General features: G+C 45.9%; 2 protein-coding genes across 2 annotated transcripts; one reads left to right on the forward strand and one right to left on the reverse strand.

The window, feature by feature from the left end:
* The first annotated feature begins 169 nt into the window (after positions 1 to 169).
* Positions 170 to 2268, forward strand: LOC100832099 (glutaredoxin-C6). The gene is made up of 4 exons (XM_003580056.4): positions 170 to 455; positions 1050 to 1138; positions 1697 to 1795; positions 1981 to 2268. Exons 1-4 carry the CDS (start codon positions 355 to 357, stop codon positions 2076 to 2078), a joined length of 387 nt encoding a protein of 128 aa, XP_003580104.1. The 5' UTR covers positions 170 to 354; the 3' UTR covers positions 2079 to 2268.
* On the reverse strand, positions 2078 to 4130 carry LOC100837354. The gene has a single exon (XM_003581360.3). It carries the CDS (start codon positions 3664 to 3666, stop codon positions 2485 to 2487), a length of 1182 nt encoding a protein of 393 aa, XP_003581408.1. The 5' UTR covers positions 3667 to 4130; the 3' UTR covers positions 2078 to 2484.
* Between the last annotated feature and the right edge of the window lie 9696 nt (positions 4131 to 13826).

Below are 13826 nucleotides of genomic sequence, written 5' to 3' on the forward strand. Positions count from 1 at the left end.
TTTTCTGATTTTTGACCAGCAGTGTGTGGCGAGAACAAAATTTCTGCCCCCGGGAATACGTGGAGAGAACAAAATTTCCGTCCAGTCTGGCCAACGCTAATTAGCAACATCTTCAGCCAGGTCCTGATGAGTCCCAGACTGCGTATTTAGCAGCCTCGCCGAGTCCTCACCGAGAGACCCTGACGTGTGAGTCGTCACTCGTGACTCGTGATCGTGAGGAAGTTGGGGGGCGTTCGTGCCACGCGGTCGTCGGATTAGACACGCAGCCCTTGCGTCGTCGCTTCCGCCCACCGACCCCGCCGCTCGTCTTTCCTTCCCCTCCGGCTGTATAAATACAAGGCGCCCGTGGCGGAGATGGGCATCGCTTCCTCCTCGTCTTCCACCCCGGAATCCAGAACCATGGCGCTCGCCAAGGCCAAGGAGATCGTCGCGTCCGCTCCCGTCGTCGTCTTCAGGTCTTTCCCTCTCTCTCTCTCGCATCGAGAACAAGTACACTAATTCCGAGGACTAGGAACTTGGTTCGAAACTGAAGAGGGGAAGGGGATGATCTCCATCTCTTACCCTTAGTCTTCCTTTCTCCCCTTCTACGAGTTCAGCATATTCTTTATTTTTTATTCCCTGTTCTTTCCGATAATATTCCTTCTCGGTGGAGACGGAAGCTGTTAGGAATATTTAATTTATATATACGTTTTGAATCTATGTTCATCCTATTGGTTTTGGGTTGGGTGATTTAAGGGTGAAATCATTAGAACTTCGGCAAGGAATTTTGTTCTCTCCGCGTATGGGATTTTTGGGGATATTTTCCCTGGATCTGCTAGGTTTCGTGGCGTCCTGAATATTTCGTTGCGCTGCTGTTACCTGTTGGTAGCTACTACGGAGTACCATCTGTTTTTATGTTGAACTTAAAACGACTTGTTGCAGTGAAAGAGTTGTTTCTGTTCACGCTTCTCCATGTTGAAGTAATATGCTACTGTTTCCTGTACATGTTTGATTCCCAAATTCCCCTGTGCCTTGTTCATGCTAACTCTGATTCTGTGGGCTATCTGCAGCAAGTCTTACTGCCCTTTCTGCGTAAAGGTGAAGCAGTTATTCACGCAGCTTGGAGCAAGCTTCAAGGCTATTGAGCTGGACAAGGAAAGTGAGTGAGACTCAAAACTTATCTTCGGTTTTCCATGTGTCACACAATTCACAGATACCACGAGCTGGCACCCAACAATCCAAATCCAACATTTTCGGCGATATTAAAAACCTTAGTATCCCTGTCTTGGGTTGTTCCTGTTGTACTATTTCATTGAAACGGAATACAAATTGAGTTTAAGGGTTTAATACAGCATCACTGGCTACATTCCCAAGTATGTGACAGGATCTTAAAACCTCTTAGGAGGTGTAGTTGCCTTGTAATACTTAAGCAAGCAATTGGGGTAGTAAGCAACAATTAGAAATCATTATGCAATCTAGTGCTGCCATGACAACCTCAGATTTTTTAGAATCCTTGCGTAGTGTTTATATGCTGTGAGCAAAACATGTTCTTCGATGTTGATACACCAAATTGTGCAATATACTCATCTGCAACTAAGTTACAGTTGGATTCATGATAAACATCTAGCATGTTCCAAGTACTTGGCTGTTCATAGTCTTGATCATTACAGAATTTGAGAGAGACTTGCTAAACTAACCCATACAACTTTGTATGAAGGCGATGGAGCTGAGATGCAGTCAGCTCTTGCTGAATGGACTGGACAAAGGACTGTCCCAAATGTTTTCATCAATGGGAAGCACATCGGTGGCTGTGACGGTGAGCCATTTTGTTTTACTTGGTGGCAATGACATCATTATGCTTCTACGAGCTTCAATACTGAATAATTGACCAGCCAGTCCTTTTATGTGCCAAAATCTGTTATACAAGCGCTTGCTTCCTCGCAACTGGATTGCTTCCTGAAGTTACCTGACGTGGTTAATGTATTTTGGTTTTGGGGACAGATACTGTTGCTCTGAACAATGGAGGGAAGCTGGTGGCTCTGCTGACGGAGGCTGGAGCAATCGCCGGTTCTGCTTCAAAGGCAACCATGACTGCTTAGTTCGATCTGCGAGTCGTCTTCGTCGACGTGTTAGTATGTTACCACAGGGTTCCCGTGTAATGAAATAATGGTGGATGATTCCCAAGTTCTGGACTTGTTGCTGTCGAGTATGTCCGCTGTAACTGTTAAATCGACGTGTTAAAACTCCTTTATGCATAAATCAGATTACCTTCGTGATATCAACCCCAAATGATTGTCTTTCTTTTGGTATACTTATGCCATATGTCTGAACTATTACTCTCTTGGAACATCGGAAGGGAGCCATCAACGCTGAGACTGGATTCATATTCAGTTTCATGCGTCAAGTCGTGCACAAGCCAAAAGTTTGATACGCGAAATTGCATTAAATCTAGTTTCAGATTCTGCAGAACAATTTTACTCCAGTCTGGTAACCCAAGCGTACGTTCTACGCCCGGTCTCCAGCCATCTTCATGTACAGCTTGTACACCACCAGCTCTTCTTCTTCTTCGTCCCCAACCCCGGGCAGGTCGCCGTACGGGAAGTCCTTCCCGAACCCGTACTCCTCCATCCACCACTCCGTCCGCGACACCCGCCTCAGCGTCGAGTCGTCGTCCCGGTACCGGAAAACCCGACGATAACCAACGTCCCCGTCCTCGCCGCTCTTGGCGACCCGGAACTCGCGCACAGGCACGTACGCCCCAGGCCCGGCCCTCCTCGGCCGCTCCTCCTCATCTCCGTTAGCGGCGCGCTTCCGACGTGGCGCGGCGAAGAACCACTCGCACCTGTCGTTGGCCACCGGGAATGCCGCCGTGAGCACCGCCGGGTGCGCGCCGCAGACAAAGACATCGTCCATGGCGTGCATCCGGCACCGGCGCGGGTCGCCCAGCTTCAGACTGTCCAGGTAGAGCTGGACGAGCACCTGCGGCTTATTGTTATTAGCGTCACGGCGCGAGTGCGAGTGCGAGGCGAGCTGCAGCCTCCGGTGCACGGCCCCGCCGCGCGCCGTGTAGACCTTGCAGACCACCATGTCGAACGCGGCCCCTGAAGCAGAGCCGCGGTGGTCATCACAGAACTCGTCCATGCGCCACTCCGTCTCCTTCGCCGTCTCGGAGCCCGACGACCCGGCGGCGTCCTCGTAATACCGGAACGCGTGGCAGTACGCGCTGCCGCCGAGGCCAGGCAGCTTGGTCTCGCTTGCGAGGCGGTACGCGCCGGGCCCGGCCCTGCGCTGCCGTCCGCCCGCGTGTTCTCGCCCGCGGCACGCGAAGAAGAGCCGCTCGAACCGGTCGTTGGCGGGCGGGTACACGGCGGCGAGGAAAGCCGGGTGGTGCGCGCCGTAGACGTCGGCGTCGTGGATCTGCCGCGGCAGGCCGTCGCACCGCAGCGCCCTGCGCAGCGGCAGGTACCGGCCCACGATGTCGTCCGGGGCCGGGTCGAACGCTGATTCGTAACCAGAGGCTGTCGACGTGGACGGGCTAGGCGTCGTGGTATGCGGCCGTGGCGGCGGGGTCCTGGGTGGCTTGTCCCTCGTCCTCGGTTTGTTGGCGGCGACCGGGGGCAGGAGGACCCAGCCGTCGTCTGTCTCCTCTAGCCCGCGGACGTTGGAGGAGGAGGAGGAGGCGGCCATTGTGGCTTCCGGACGATGCTTGCTTCTTGATCGGCGCCGTAGGGTTTAAGGGCGGTCCAGTTCGATCAGTACTCGGTAGGTAACGTGTTCGTGTGCACGCCGTGTTCGCGAGCGTTTATATGGATGGACACGATGCGCGGTTCGAGTTCCCGAGGCAGGCACTGCAACGGTTCAACCTCAACGGCCAGTCCAATCACGGAGCGCGGCGGATTCCGAAGTAAAACGGTCGCACGCCCGCCGCATCCACACACGGACGCTAAAGTGAAAGCAGTTCGTCCCTTCTTTCTTTGACAGCAAGTAATTCGTCCCTTCTTTGACAGCAAGTAATTCGTCCCTTGTAGTGGGCCGATTACTGTTACTTTATCGGTGTTTTGAGACTGGCCCAGTTCGTATCACTCGTGTATTGGACGGCCTGCAGCCGCCTTCGGTGGCTTGGTGCGACGTGACGACAGCGGGACGACGGCGGGGGCACGAAAAATTGATTCGGGGCTGCGACGAGGCGAGACGAGAGAATCGTCACGAGATGCACCTTCACCTTTCGGGCGGGCCAGCGGTACATTGCTGATCGATTGGGCAGTGGGGAGAGTATTGGATAGCCGGATACCATATCTACGAAAGGAGGGGCGCCAAATCGATGGATGATCGATCGGCCAGCAAAGTTTAAGGTGTGCTGTCTTCGATCTATTGCTGTTTCATCGATCCTTTACCGTTACCGTATTCTTCATCCTTCTATACATAGGCAATTTTTTTTTTATAAGAAGGTAGACAATTGTCCACCTTATATATTCCGAATGAACCAAAAGGTCCGAGAGTACAACAACGTACAAGAAAAAGAAGAGAAAATTACAATTAGGACGATATCTCAGGAAAGGGCAGACGCCCAATGCGATAAATGGAGCTTAATCTGTTCTTTTGTAGTTTTACAGCTCCACAAAACCAGCGAAATCCGCCATTCTTTTCCTGATAACAGTATCGGGCAGCCTAATCGCATCAAAGGTGCGAGCATTATAGGTTTGCCATAAATGAGTAGCACATGCTGCAAAAAAGATGGGCCAGTACTGCTGCTGTTTATGCATTTCAGAGACAAAGCTTACTGAGGATGTAGCTGAAGAGGCTTTGTCAATCAGACCAAGGTGAGTCCAAAGTTGATGCGCCGGCTGACATCTCAAGAAGATGTGGTCAGTAGTTTCCATTGCCGGGCAAGTATCACAGTCCGCATGGTCGATATTCTTCCAACATTTGCGAAATATATTGTTATGCGTGTTAAGGTGACCTTGAAAGGTAAGCCAAAGGAAAATTTGATGCTTCAAAGGTATCACCTTTTGCCAGATAAAATTGCAAGGCTCCCAGAGCACTCCATGGAAGGTGAGAAGCTGATAGAAATAGGAGGTAGTTAAAGCCTTGTGAGTATGAAGGGATACCCTGATGTCTTGTTCTGTTAGTGAGGGCTGCAGTCCTTCGAGTACAGCTAGGAGGTTCTGGAACTCTTGGAAGGTTAAAGCCGAGAGGTTTGGATGTAATTTTAAAGTCCAACCACCCTGGAATTGAGAGGCCACCGAACAGAAACAATCTGTTACAAAAGAAAAAATCGTTGGATAGACTTCGCAGAGCCTGCCTTCACATGTCCAAGAATCCATCCAGAACGAAACATGATTTCCATTACCCAGGTGGCAGATGGTTGAGTCTTGAACAATTTTGATCATAGGAGCGATAGCTTTCCAGGTGGATGTATCCTTAGCCCGAATAGAATGAGAGATATTTCTTTTAAGGTACTGATTTGCTAGCCATTTATAGCATGGTACCTAACAGTGCTGCAGAACTTTGGTGAGGAACTTACATAGCAAAGCATCATTGTGGGCCGTAAGATCTCGAACGCCAAGTGCTCCATTTTGTCTCGGTAGGATAACTTTGTCCCAGACAACTAAACAATCGATACGAGTGAAGTTTTGAGAGCGTTTTGCAGAGAAAGGCCCGCCTTAATTTGTCAATTTTTTCGATGCTTTCACGGGACCATTTTAGGCAGGCCATGTAGTAGCTCGGGATGGAGGAGAGCACATCATTAACCATTGTTAATCGTCCGCCCCAAGATAGTAGCGTGGACATCCAGCCAGCGAGTCTGCGATCAACCTTCTGAATGACTGGCATTAACAAGACCGCTGTAAGTTTCTTCATGGATAAAGGAAACCCTAGGTATGTGCAAGGCAGGCTGCTGATAGTGCAGCCAAAAATTGCAGCAGCTTGAGAAGCTAGTTCATCTGGCATATTGACAGGAACAAAGGTACTTTTGTGGTAGTTTATCTGAAGCCCCAAAAAATCTGAGAAAGCTTTTAAGATATTCTTAATTGCGAGGGCTTGAGATAACTCACCTTTTAGCAAGATCAAAGTGTCGTCTGCATATTGCAAGACCGGGAAAAAATCTGTTGCATTAAGTGGGTGAGAAAGGATGCCCTGGGCGAAAGCAAGACAACACATACGCTGAAGAATATCCGCAAGTAGGATGAACAGATAGGGAGATAGTGGGTCTCCCTGTCTTACTCCTCGCTTAAAATTTTTTTCCTCTCCTAGCTGACATTCATCGAGACTTTAGCCTTACCGGAGTTAAGGATGGTTTTTATCCAGGTTATCCATCTATCATCAAAGCCTCTACTGGCCAGCACAACGAAAAGACTGCTCCAACTTGAAAGATCGGTATGGTCGACTAGAGGAGGGGGGGGGGGATGAATAGGAGACTAACAAATTTTAACTTTTCTTCTTCTTGAAAGATACAAACACTTAATCCTAAGCTTTCTAGATTCTCTAAAGTGAATGCAACCCTAGTATGAAGTGCATTAGCCGAAGCAAAGTATAGACAATGAAGTAAAACAAGTAAGTAAAGGGGCAAGTATGATACCACATGGGAAGACTAAGATTTCACTGGAGTTCCACCTATTGAGATCGGTGTACGTCTCCGTTTGGAGGAGTGCTCTACCACAAAGGGAGAGACGCCACGAAGGCTCACTCTATTTTCCAACTCACCATAGCACAAAGGTGGGACGAGCTCTCACAATACCACAAAGGCGGTGTGAGTTCCACTAATGGCTTCCTTGAAGGCGAACGCCGAACCTTTACAAACAAGGAGAAGGGCACGAATCCACAACTAAATTGGAGGATCTTTCCCAAATCCTCAAACACCTCCTCACATGATTGGAGTGCTTGAAGAGACACCTTCCGGCTAGGGATCTCAAAATCCCAAGAGTAACAAAATCCACCAAGAAAAATGAGGGGAATCAACTTTTGATTTGGTGAAACCCTAGATCGAGCTCCTCTCAACCCTTCCTCGAAGTATTGGCTTGGAGGATGCACTAGGGAGAGAGATCTCGAGATTTGAAACTCTTGGTGTTCTTGAGTGAGAGAATGGGGATGAACTGGGTGAACTCGGGCAAAGAAACCCGTTGGGGACGAAGCACCTTTTATACCCCATCGAAATCCAGCCGTTAGGACACATTTCAGTAACCCCGGTACCAGGACGGTAGTGGACCGGAAGTTCTAGGGGGTAGAACTTCCGCCCTGCTACCGGCCTCCTACCGCTTTACGCAGTAGGATTCCAATAGCGTTTCAGCACCAGACCGGCACCAGGGCGGAACTTCCGCCCACCGGAACCTCTGGCGGATTAGGCGGTAGTACCGGCTATCACTGAAAAAGTCTGACAGCCAAAGCAGGATAACGACAACTCTCAACTCAAAACTGGGTTTAGGCTTTATGTGAGTGCAATCTAGTAGATTTGTGTACGTGAAGTTGATTCACCCAAAGCTTTCCCAAATGGACTCCCTCTTTATAGTACGGATTTTCCTACGACTCAATAAAATAAAACGTCGTAAATCCTTATACGCTTCTTTCCTTTTTGAGGACGATGAATCGTGTCACAACACTAGTTATCAAATCTGAAAACACTTGGCGCACGATTAGTCCACAAGTTATGTTGTCATTAACATCAGAACTCATTAGGGATCGAAATGCCCTTTCACAACTCACACTGTCAAAGGCTTTTTGAAAGTCTAGCTTCCGAATCATCATGGGTAATTGTGTTTTTTGAGCACATTGCACCAACTCAGAAGCTAGAGAGAAGTTAACAATAGCTCTACCTTTTATGAAGCCAGATTGCATAGTATGTACCAAATCTGGAATGACTGATTGTAAACAATTCGCCAGGACTTTGGTAATAAGCTTGAGCAAGCTATGAACCAGCGAGATTGGCCGGTAGTGCTTGATTTCCAGTGGCAGCTCTATGCCTTCGGAATTAGAGTAATATAAGCCTGACTGATCCTTGAAATATCCATGCTATGTAAAAAGAAACCACTGAAGACCGCAAGCAAATCTTCCTTTAGGACAACAGAGAAAGTCAGTTTTGCTGAATTTAAAACTAAGGATATTGCCTTTTTTGTGGGAAATCTGGTGGGAAAGACCAAAGGTGTTGATAGAAGCAGCCTGTCTAATGAAGCTTTTGTTAGAATTCAGATTGCTTGTAAGGATGCTTCTCTGATACCTGCAACCAGAGAGGGGGGGATTGAAGATGGTATGTATGAGTTTACATATACCAGAGAGTTGCCTGGGGAACCACTCAGAAATGCTAGTGACATACTGGTGTCAGTGGGAGGTGGAACTGGATCTAATACTACTCAGACTCCAAAGAGACAAAGGATAGGTGATAATATACAGACTTCTCCTTCTAATACCAGAACTAACATAGCTCCAAGATCATTAGATGGTTTCCAATCACATAATCTGTGCATGTCCATGATCCCTTATGATTTTAAGAGGAAAGATAAAGAACATGCTGATCCACAACCACAGTCCTTAGCTACTGTTGTTGAAAAGTGAAGAAGATGATGATGAGGAGGAGGACATTTCACTAGCTGAAAAGGTGAGACTATTGGGATATGGTGATTTTGGTCAATCTTCTGGTTGTTATGGAGATGCTGGTCAGTCTTCTTCTGGGGGGAACAGGCACATTCTACCTGTGGTGATAAGAAACAATGCTCCTGATCTTGAGGAAATACATAGGAAAGTTGTGCAGTCCTTTGCTCTAGAACACCCTGCAATGGCCACTATTATGGGGTCTATCTGTAATCCTGAAGAATCCTTGTTTGACCTGTCCTTTCAGGAGTTTATGGAGCAACTGTTGAAATCTAGCAGTGACAAAAGGTACATGTGGGCTGAACAGTATAAGACAGTCTTGCTTCAACAGCTAGTGGTTGAGCTCCACACAGATAGTGATAGTTCTGGACCAACCAACTCTGATATTTCTGAGATACATAGTGACATGTCAGCTGAAGTGGATAGGGATGTAACATGTGATCAACAAGAGGTCCAGATTGCAGAGATTCAAAGTGAGGGCTATCAGGAGATGCATTCTCAGCAAGAGCTGCCTATCTCTCAAGAAGTTCCAGAAGATGCTTTTGTGGAGGGCACTCATGGGGGGGGGGGGGGGGGCATTCATCAGCCTCCTGTAAGAGCAAGTCAGAGACTCAGGGATGTTGCCAATATAAGGATGGACATACCAGCCACTACTTCTCAGGCTGCCAGAGTTTTGTAAGGTACCAATCTTAACTCTGTTAATTCTTTTGCTGTTCTAGATGATGATGATATTACTTCTAGGGATTTAGAACTTGGTATACATGTTGATAGTCTATCTTTAGATTCTATACATATTTTGGAAGATTTAGAAGTGGCCAGACATAATCTAGAACTAAAGTAGCAATTAAAACCTGTGGAAGGAAGTGCCATAGCTGATGGTCAGGTAATCATACTAGATTGGGAAAAAGATCATGTGGATGAGGAAGGATTTACTCCAGTAGTGTCTAAGAGAAACAAGAAGAAATGCAAATCTTTGGGTAAGATCAAACAGACTGGCACCAGGCGAAGACCAGCTTCCTCCTCAGCAGGAGTTGGGGCTTCAACTCACCCTTTGTGTGAGGGATTGCCTGCTGCCAGGATCAGGAAACCAAATCCCAAATATTTATGATAGGTCTCATGATTGGGAGACCTTGTTCCCTTTAATGACCGTGAGGAAATTAGTTAGAGAATTCTCTGACCATAACCCACTAATAATTGATACATTAGAAACAGCAAAGCAGAAGAAGAACAAATACTTTAGATTTGATGTCAGTTGGTGCAAACACCCTGATTTTTTGGATAGAGTTAGGAAAGTTTGGGAGGAACCTTATCAGGCAGGGGACAGTTTGGGAGTCATACAAGGGAAACTGAATTTTGTTTAAAAAATCCATGAAAGGATGGGGATATAATCTGAGAGGGCAGGCTATTAAAAGGAAAAAAGAATTATCTGAGGAATTACAAGATCTGGAAGGGCTCGAGGAGATACAGCCTCTTTCTGCTGACCAACTAGCTAGAAGGGGAGCTATTAATGCTGCTATTTTTGAGATATATGATGAGGAGGAGGAATATTGGCAGAGAAAAGCTGGGGAGAATTGGATCCATAAAAGAGATAATAATACAACATACTTCCATAGAATTGCTAATGGTAGAAAGAGGAAAAATGTCATATATTCTTTACAAAAAGGGAATGATATATTACAGGGCACCCTTGAACTTTTGTAACGTGCTACAGAGTTTTATAAATCCTTATTTGGACCTGCTGATGGTTTCCAATGTCAACTTAGAGATGATATGTGGGAGGAACATGAAAGATTGACAGTGGAGGAAAGGGATTCCCTGGACATGCCTTTTGATGAAATGGAGGTTAAAAACATAATTGATTCCATGGAAAAAAACAAAGCAGCTGGACTTGATGGAATTACTATTGAGTTCTACCAAACGTGGTGGGAAATAATTAAAAAGGATATGATGCAACTCTTTGCTGACTTTTATTCTGGTAAGGTGGACATGAGCAGAATCAATTATGGCATCATCACACTCGTCCCAAAAGGTACTGATGCTGATACCATACAGAAGTACAGACCAATCTGCTTGTTACAAGTACTTTTCAAAATATTCTCCAAAGGAATGACACTTAGGCTGGGCCCTCTGATGCCCAAGTTGATTGAACCATGTCAAAATGCTTTCATTAAGGGGAGGAACATAATGAATGGGGTCCTATCTTTGAATGAAATACTGAGAGAAGCTAGGTGTTGCAAGCAACCGGGTGTTGTTCTGAAAATTGACTTTGAAAAGGCATATGACAAAGTTAATTGGGAATTCTTATTCCACTGTGCTCAGATGAAAGGATTCAGTGACAGGTGGATTGGATGGATAAGATCTATTGTGACTGAGGGGACCTTGAGTGTGAAAGTCAATGATACTCTGGGGCCATACTTTGGGAGTCATAAAGAGGTTAGACAGGGGGATCCACTGTCATCTTTCCTATTTAACCTAGCTGCTGAGTGTCTTGCAAAAATGATACATAAAGCACAATAGTCAGGGAGTGTGACAGGCCTGGTGCCACACCTGGTAGACAAAGGGGTAGCAATACTGCAATATGCTGATGACACCATACTATTTGTCAGAGATAATCTGGAAGATGCCAGAAACCTCAAACTCATTCTATACTTATTTGAGATCATGTCTGTTTAAAGATAAATTTCCTAAAGAGTGAAGTGATGATGATTATACCTGATGCTGCTAAAAGTCAGTGTTATACTGATATGTTTAATTGCCAAGAGGGGAGATGGCCCATTAAATATCTGGGGATGCCTGTCAGCACTGATAAGATTACAGTTGCAGATTGGACTCTGCTAGAAGATAAGATGGAAAAAAAGTTAGCAGGCTGGAAGGGGGGGGGGGCATTATCCATTGGGGGCAGGGTTACACTGCTAAATGCATGCTTAACTGCTTCCCCCATATATCACATGTCCATGAATCTTTTACCCAAAACTACTGTATTCAAACTTGATAAGATCAGGAGGAGATTCCTGTGGCAAGGGGGACAAAAAAAGAGGAACTACCACTTGGTTAAATGGGGGCTCATCTGTAGACCAAAAATAAAAGGAGGCTTGGGGGTGAAAAATCCGGCACTATTCAATATTAGTCTCATGTGCAAATGGTGGTGGAAGCTTGAGGCTGAGCCAGGAATGTGGCAGGATCTTGTGCAGCAAAAATATTTACATGAGAGGGGGATCTATAATATACACAGTAAACCCCATGATTCCTTATATTGGAAAGATCTTTTAAAAGTTAAAGAGTTATACTTGAAGGGGAGAAGCATAATATTGGAGATGGAAAGCTCACTGACTTTTGGGGGGATGCATGGTGTGGCCAGATATCTTTTGCTTTGCAATTTCCCAGGTTATATGACATATCTAATGAGATTGGACTGACTGTCCATGAGATAGCTGAGAGGGGTTGGAGATTGACATTTAGGAGATGGTTACATGAACAGCTCCGGGATGATTACAGGAAATTGAGGGATAAGTTGATGAGGGTGGCCTTAACTGATTAAAGAGATACTCCTGTCTAGAACTGGTCCAAAAATAGGAAATTTTCAGTCAAATCAATGTATGACATGCTAACTTGTGAAGGTCCTAAACGATCCTTTAAGCATCTATGGAAAGCTAAGATACCATTTAAAATTAAAATTTGGCTGTGGCTCATTTGGTACAATGCCATCGCCACCAAAGATAATATGAAAAAACGAAACTGGGAAGGAGACACCACCTGTCGTTTTTGTGCTGAGGAAGAATCGATTCACCATCTTTTTTCCATTGTGCGACTGCTAAATATACTTGGAGTATGTAGGATTGACGCTAGGTTTAAATAATCGACCTACTTCTTTTTCACACTATTTATGTTGGCTGGCAACATATACTAACATCGGACGAAATGCTCAAGTGGTTGGATTAGCTACCATATGCTGCGCAATCTGGAAATTACGAAATAAGGCTTGTTTTGAGAAGAAATTGATTAGATCCCCAGCTAAAATAATCTGTTATGCTTGTGCTTTACTAAAATACTGGGCAGGGCTGCAATCTACAAATGAGGGCGATCAGATTCGAGCTGGCGCTGCGGCTCTCCAACAAGAAGCTCTGCGCCACCACCCGCGACAAGCTGCTGCCGATATTCCCAGAATTCAAGGGGGAGCTGATGCTGCGACTGGTGATGTTTGCTCGCATGAGCCCTGAAGCTAGACGAGGAGCTCTAAAGGTTGTAGGAAGTCAGGCAAGAAGGCTTGGAAAAACAAGACATCGGCGAAGGAGACTGATGTTGGCAAGATTTTGGTTATCACAGGCAATGGCGATCCTTTGTATCGTCTATTCTAGACAATTTGCTTCTTGTTATTTTGTTTCCGTTTGAATCTTGGTGTTCGTTCCAGACTGTTTACAGCTGGGGACTTATCTGTTAAAGCGGCGTTAAAAACCTTGTTCCGTTATGCTTTATAATGGAACCCGATCGGAAGATCGTATGAAAAAAAAAGGACAGCAGAAAAAGCTTTATAGAACTCATTTGTAAAACCATCCGGACCCGGGCTTTTGTTGTTAGGTGAAAGCTTAATTGCTGTCCAGATTTCCTCCCACGTAAAAGGGCCCGATAGGTGACTCAAATCCGGAGTATTATAGATTGTGTTCAACTGCACTGTTGGCAAGGATAGCATGGGACAACCAAAAATGTCTGAAAAGAAAGATGTTGCAATGTTCAGTTTGTCTTGAAAGTCAAACTACCGGATATCATCCTTCTCAAGGACTTTGACAGTGTTTCTCCTGAACTGACAGTTGGCTGTGGCGTGAAAGAAACGGGAGTTTTCATCCCCTAGTTTGCACCGGTTTAGTTTTGTCCTTCTTTTCCACATCATAGATTGCCAGGAGATGAGGCAATCTAATTTTTCCTTGCAGTGTTTCCTGAGAACGAATTCAAGATCTAAAAGGAACCTCCTCTCCTCAATCGCTCCAAGGTAATCAATGAGAATTTTATTATTTTCATTAAGCGTATGGATTCTGCCTTTCTTCTTTGCCCATGCACGAAGAGCTGCACGTACTCTTCTGAGCTTGAAGTTGAATTTGGTTGCAGGCGAGCATATAGGGCGTGTACCTTTGTTCCAATGCTCTGTGGTTAACTCCCTGACCTGCGAGATATGTATCCAGTGATTCTCGAACCGGAATATTATTGAGACAGGTGAATGGAAGCTGAAATCCACAAGTATCGGTGCGTGATCCGATGTAGCAGTTGTGGTTGTG

The sequence above is a fragment of the Brachypodium distachyon genome, chromosome 5 (assembly GCF_000005505.3).
Source record: "Brachypodium distachyon strain Bd21 chromosome 5, Brachypodium_distachyon_v3.0, whole genome shotgun sequence".
NCBI lineage: Eukaryota > Viridiplantae > Streptophyta > Magnoliopsida > Poales > Poaceae > Brachypodium > Brachypodium distachyon.

Bases quoted from the DNA above. Each gene is read 5' to 3' on its own strand.
- LOC100832099 (XM_003580056.4), top strand. From the start codon at position 355: ATGGGCATCGCTTCCTCCTCGTCTTCCACCCCGGAATCCAGAACCATG. The intron at 456-1,049 runs GTCTTTCCCTCT...GGCTATCTGCAG, and splicing joins GCTCCCGTCGTCGTCTTCAG to CAAGTCTTACTGCCCTTTCT. The intron at 1,796-1,980 runs GTGAGCCATTTT...TTTTGGGGACAG, and splicing joins GCACATCGGTGGCTGTGACG to ATACTGTTGCTCTGAACAAT.
- LOC100837354 (XM_003581360.3), bottom strand. From the start codon at position 3,666: ATGGCCGCCTCCTCCTCCTCCTCCAACGTCCGCGGGCTAGAGGAGACA.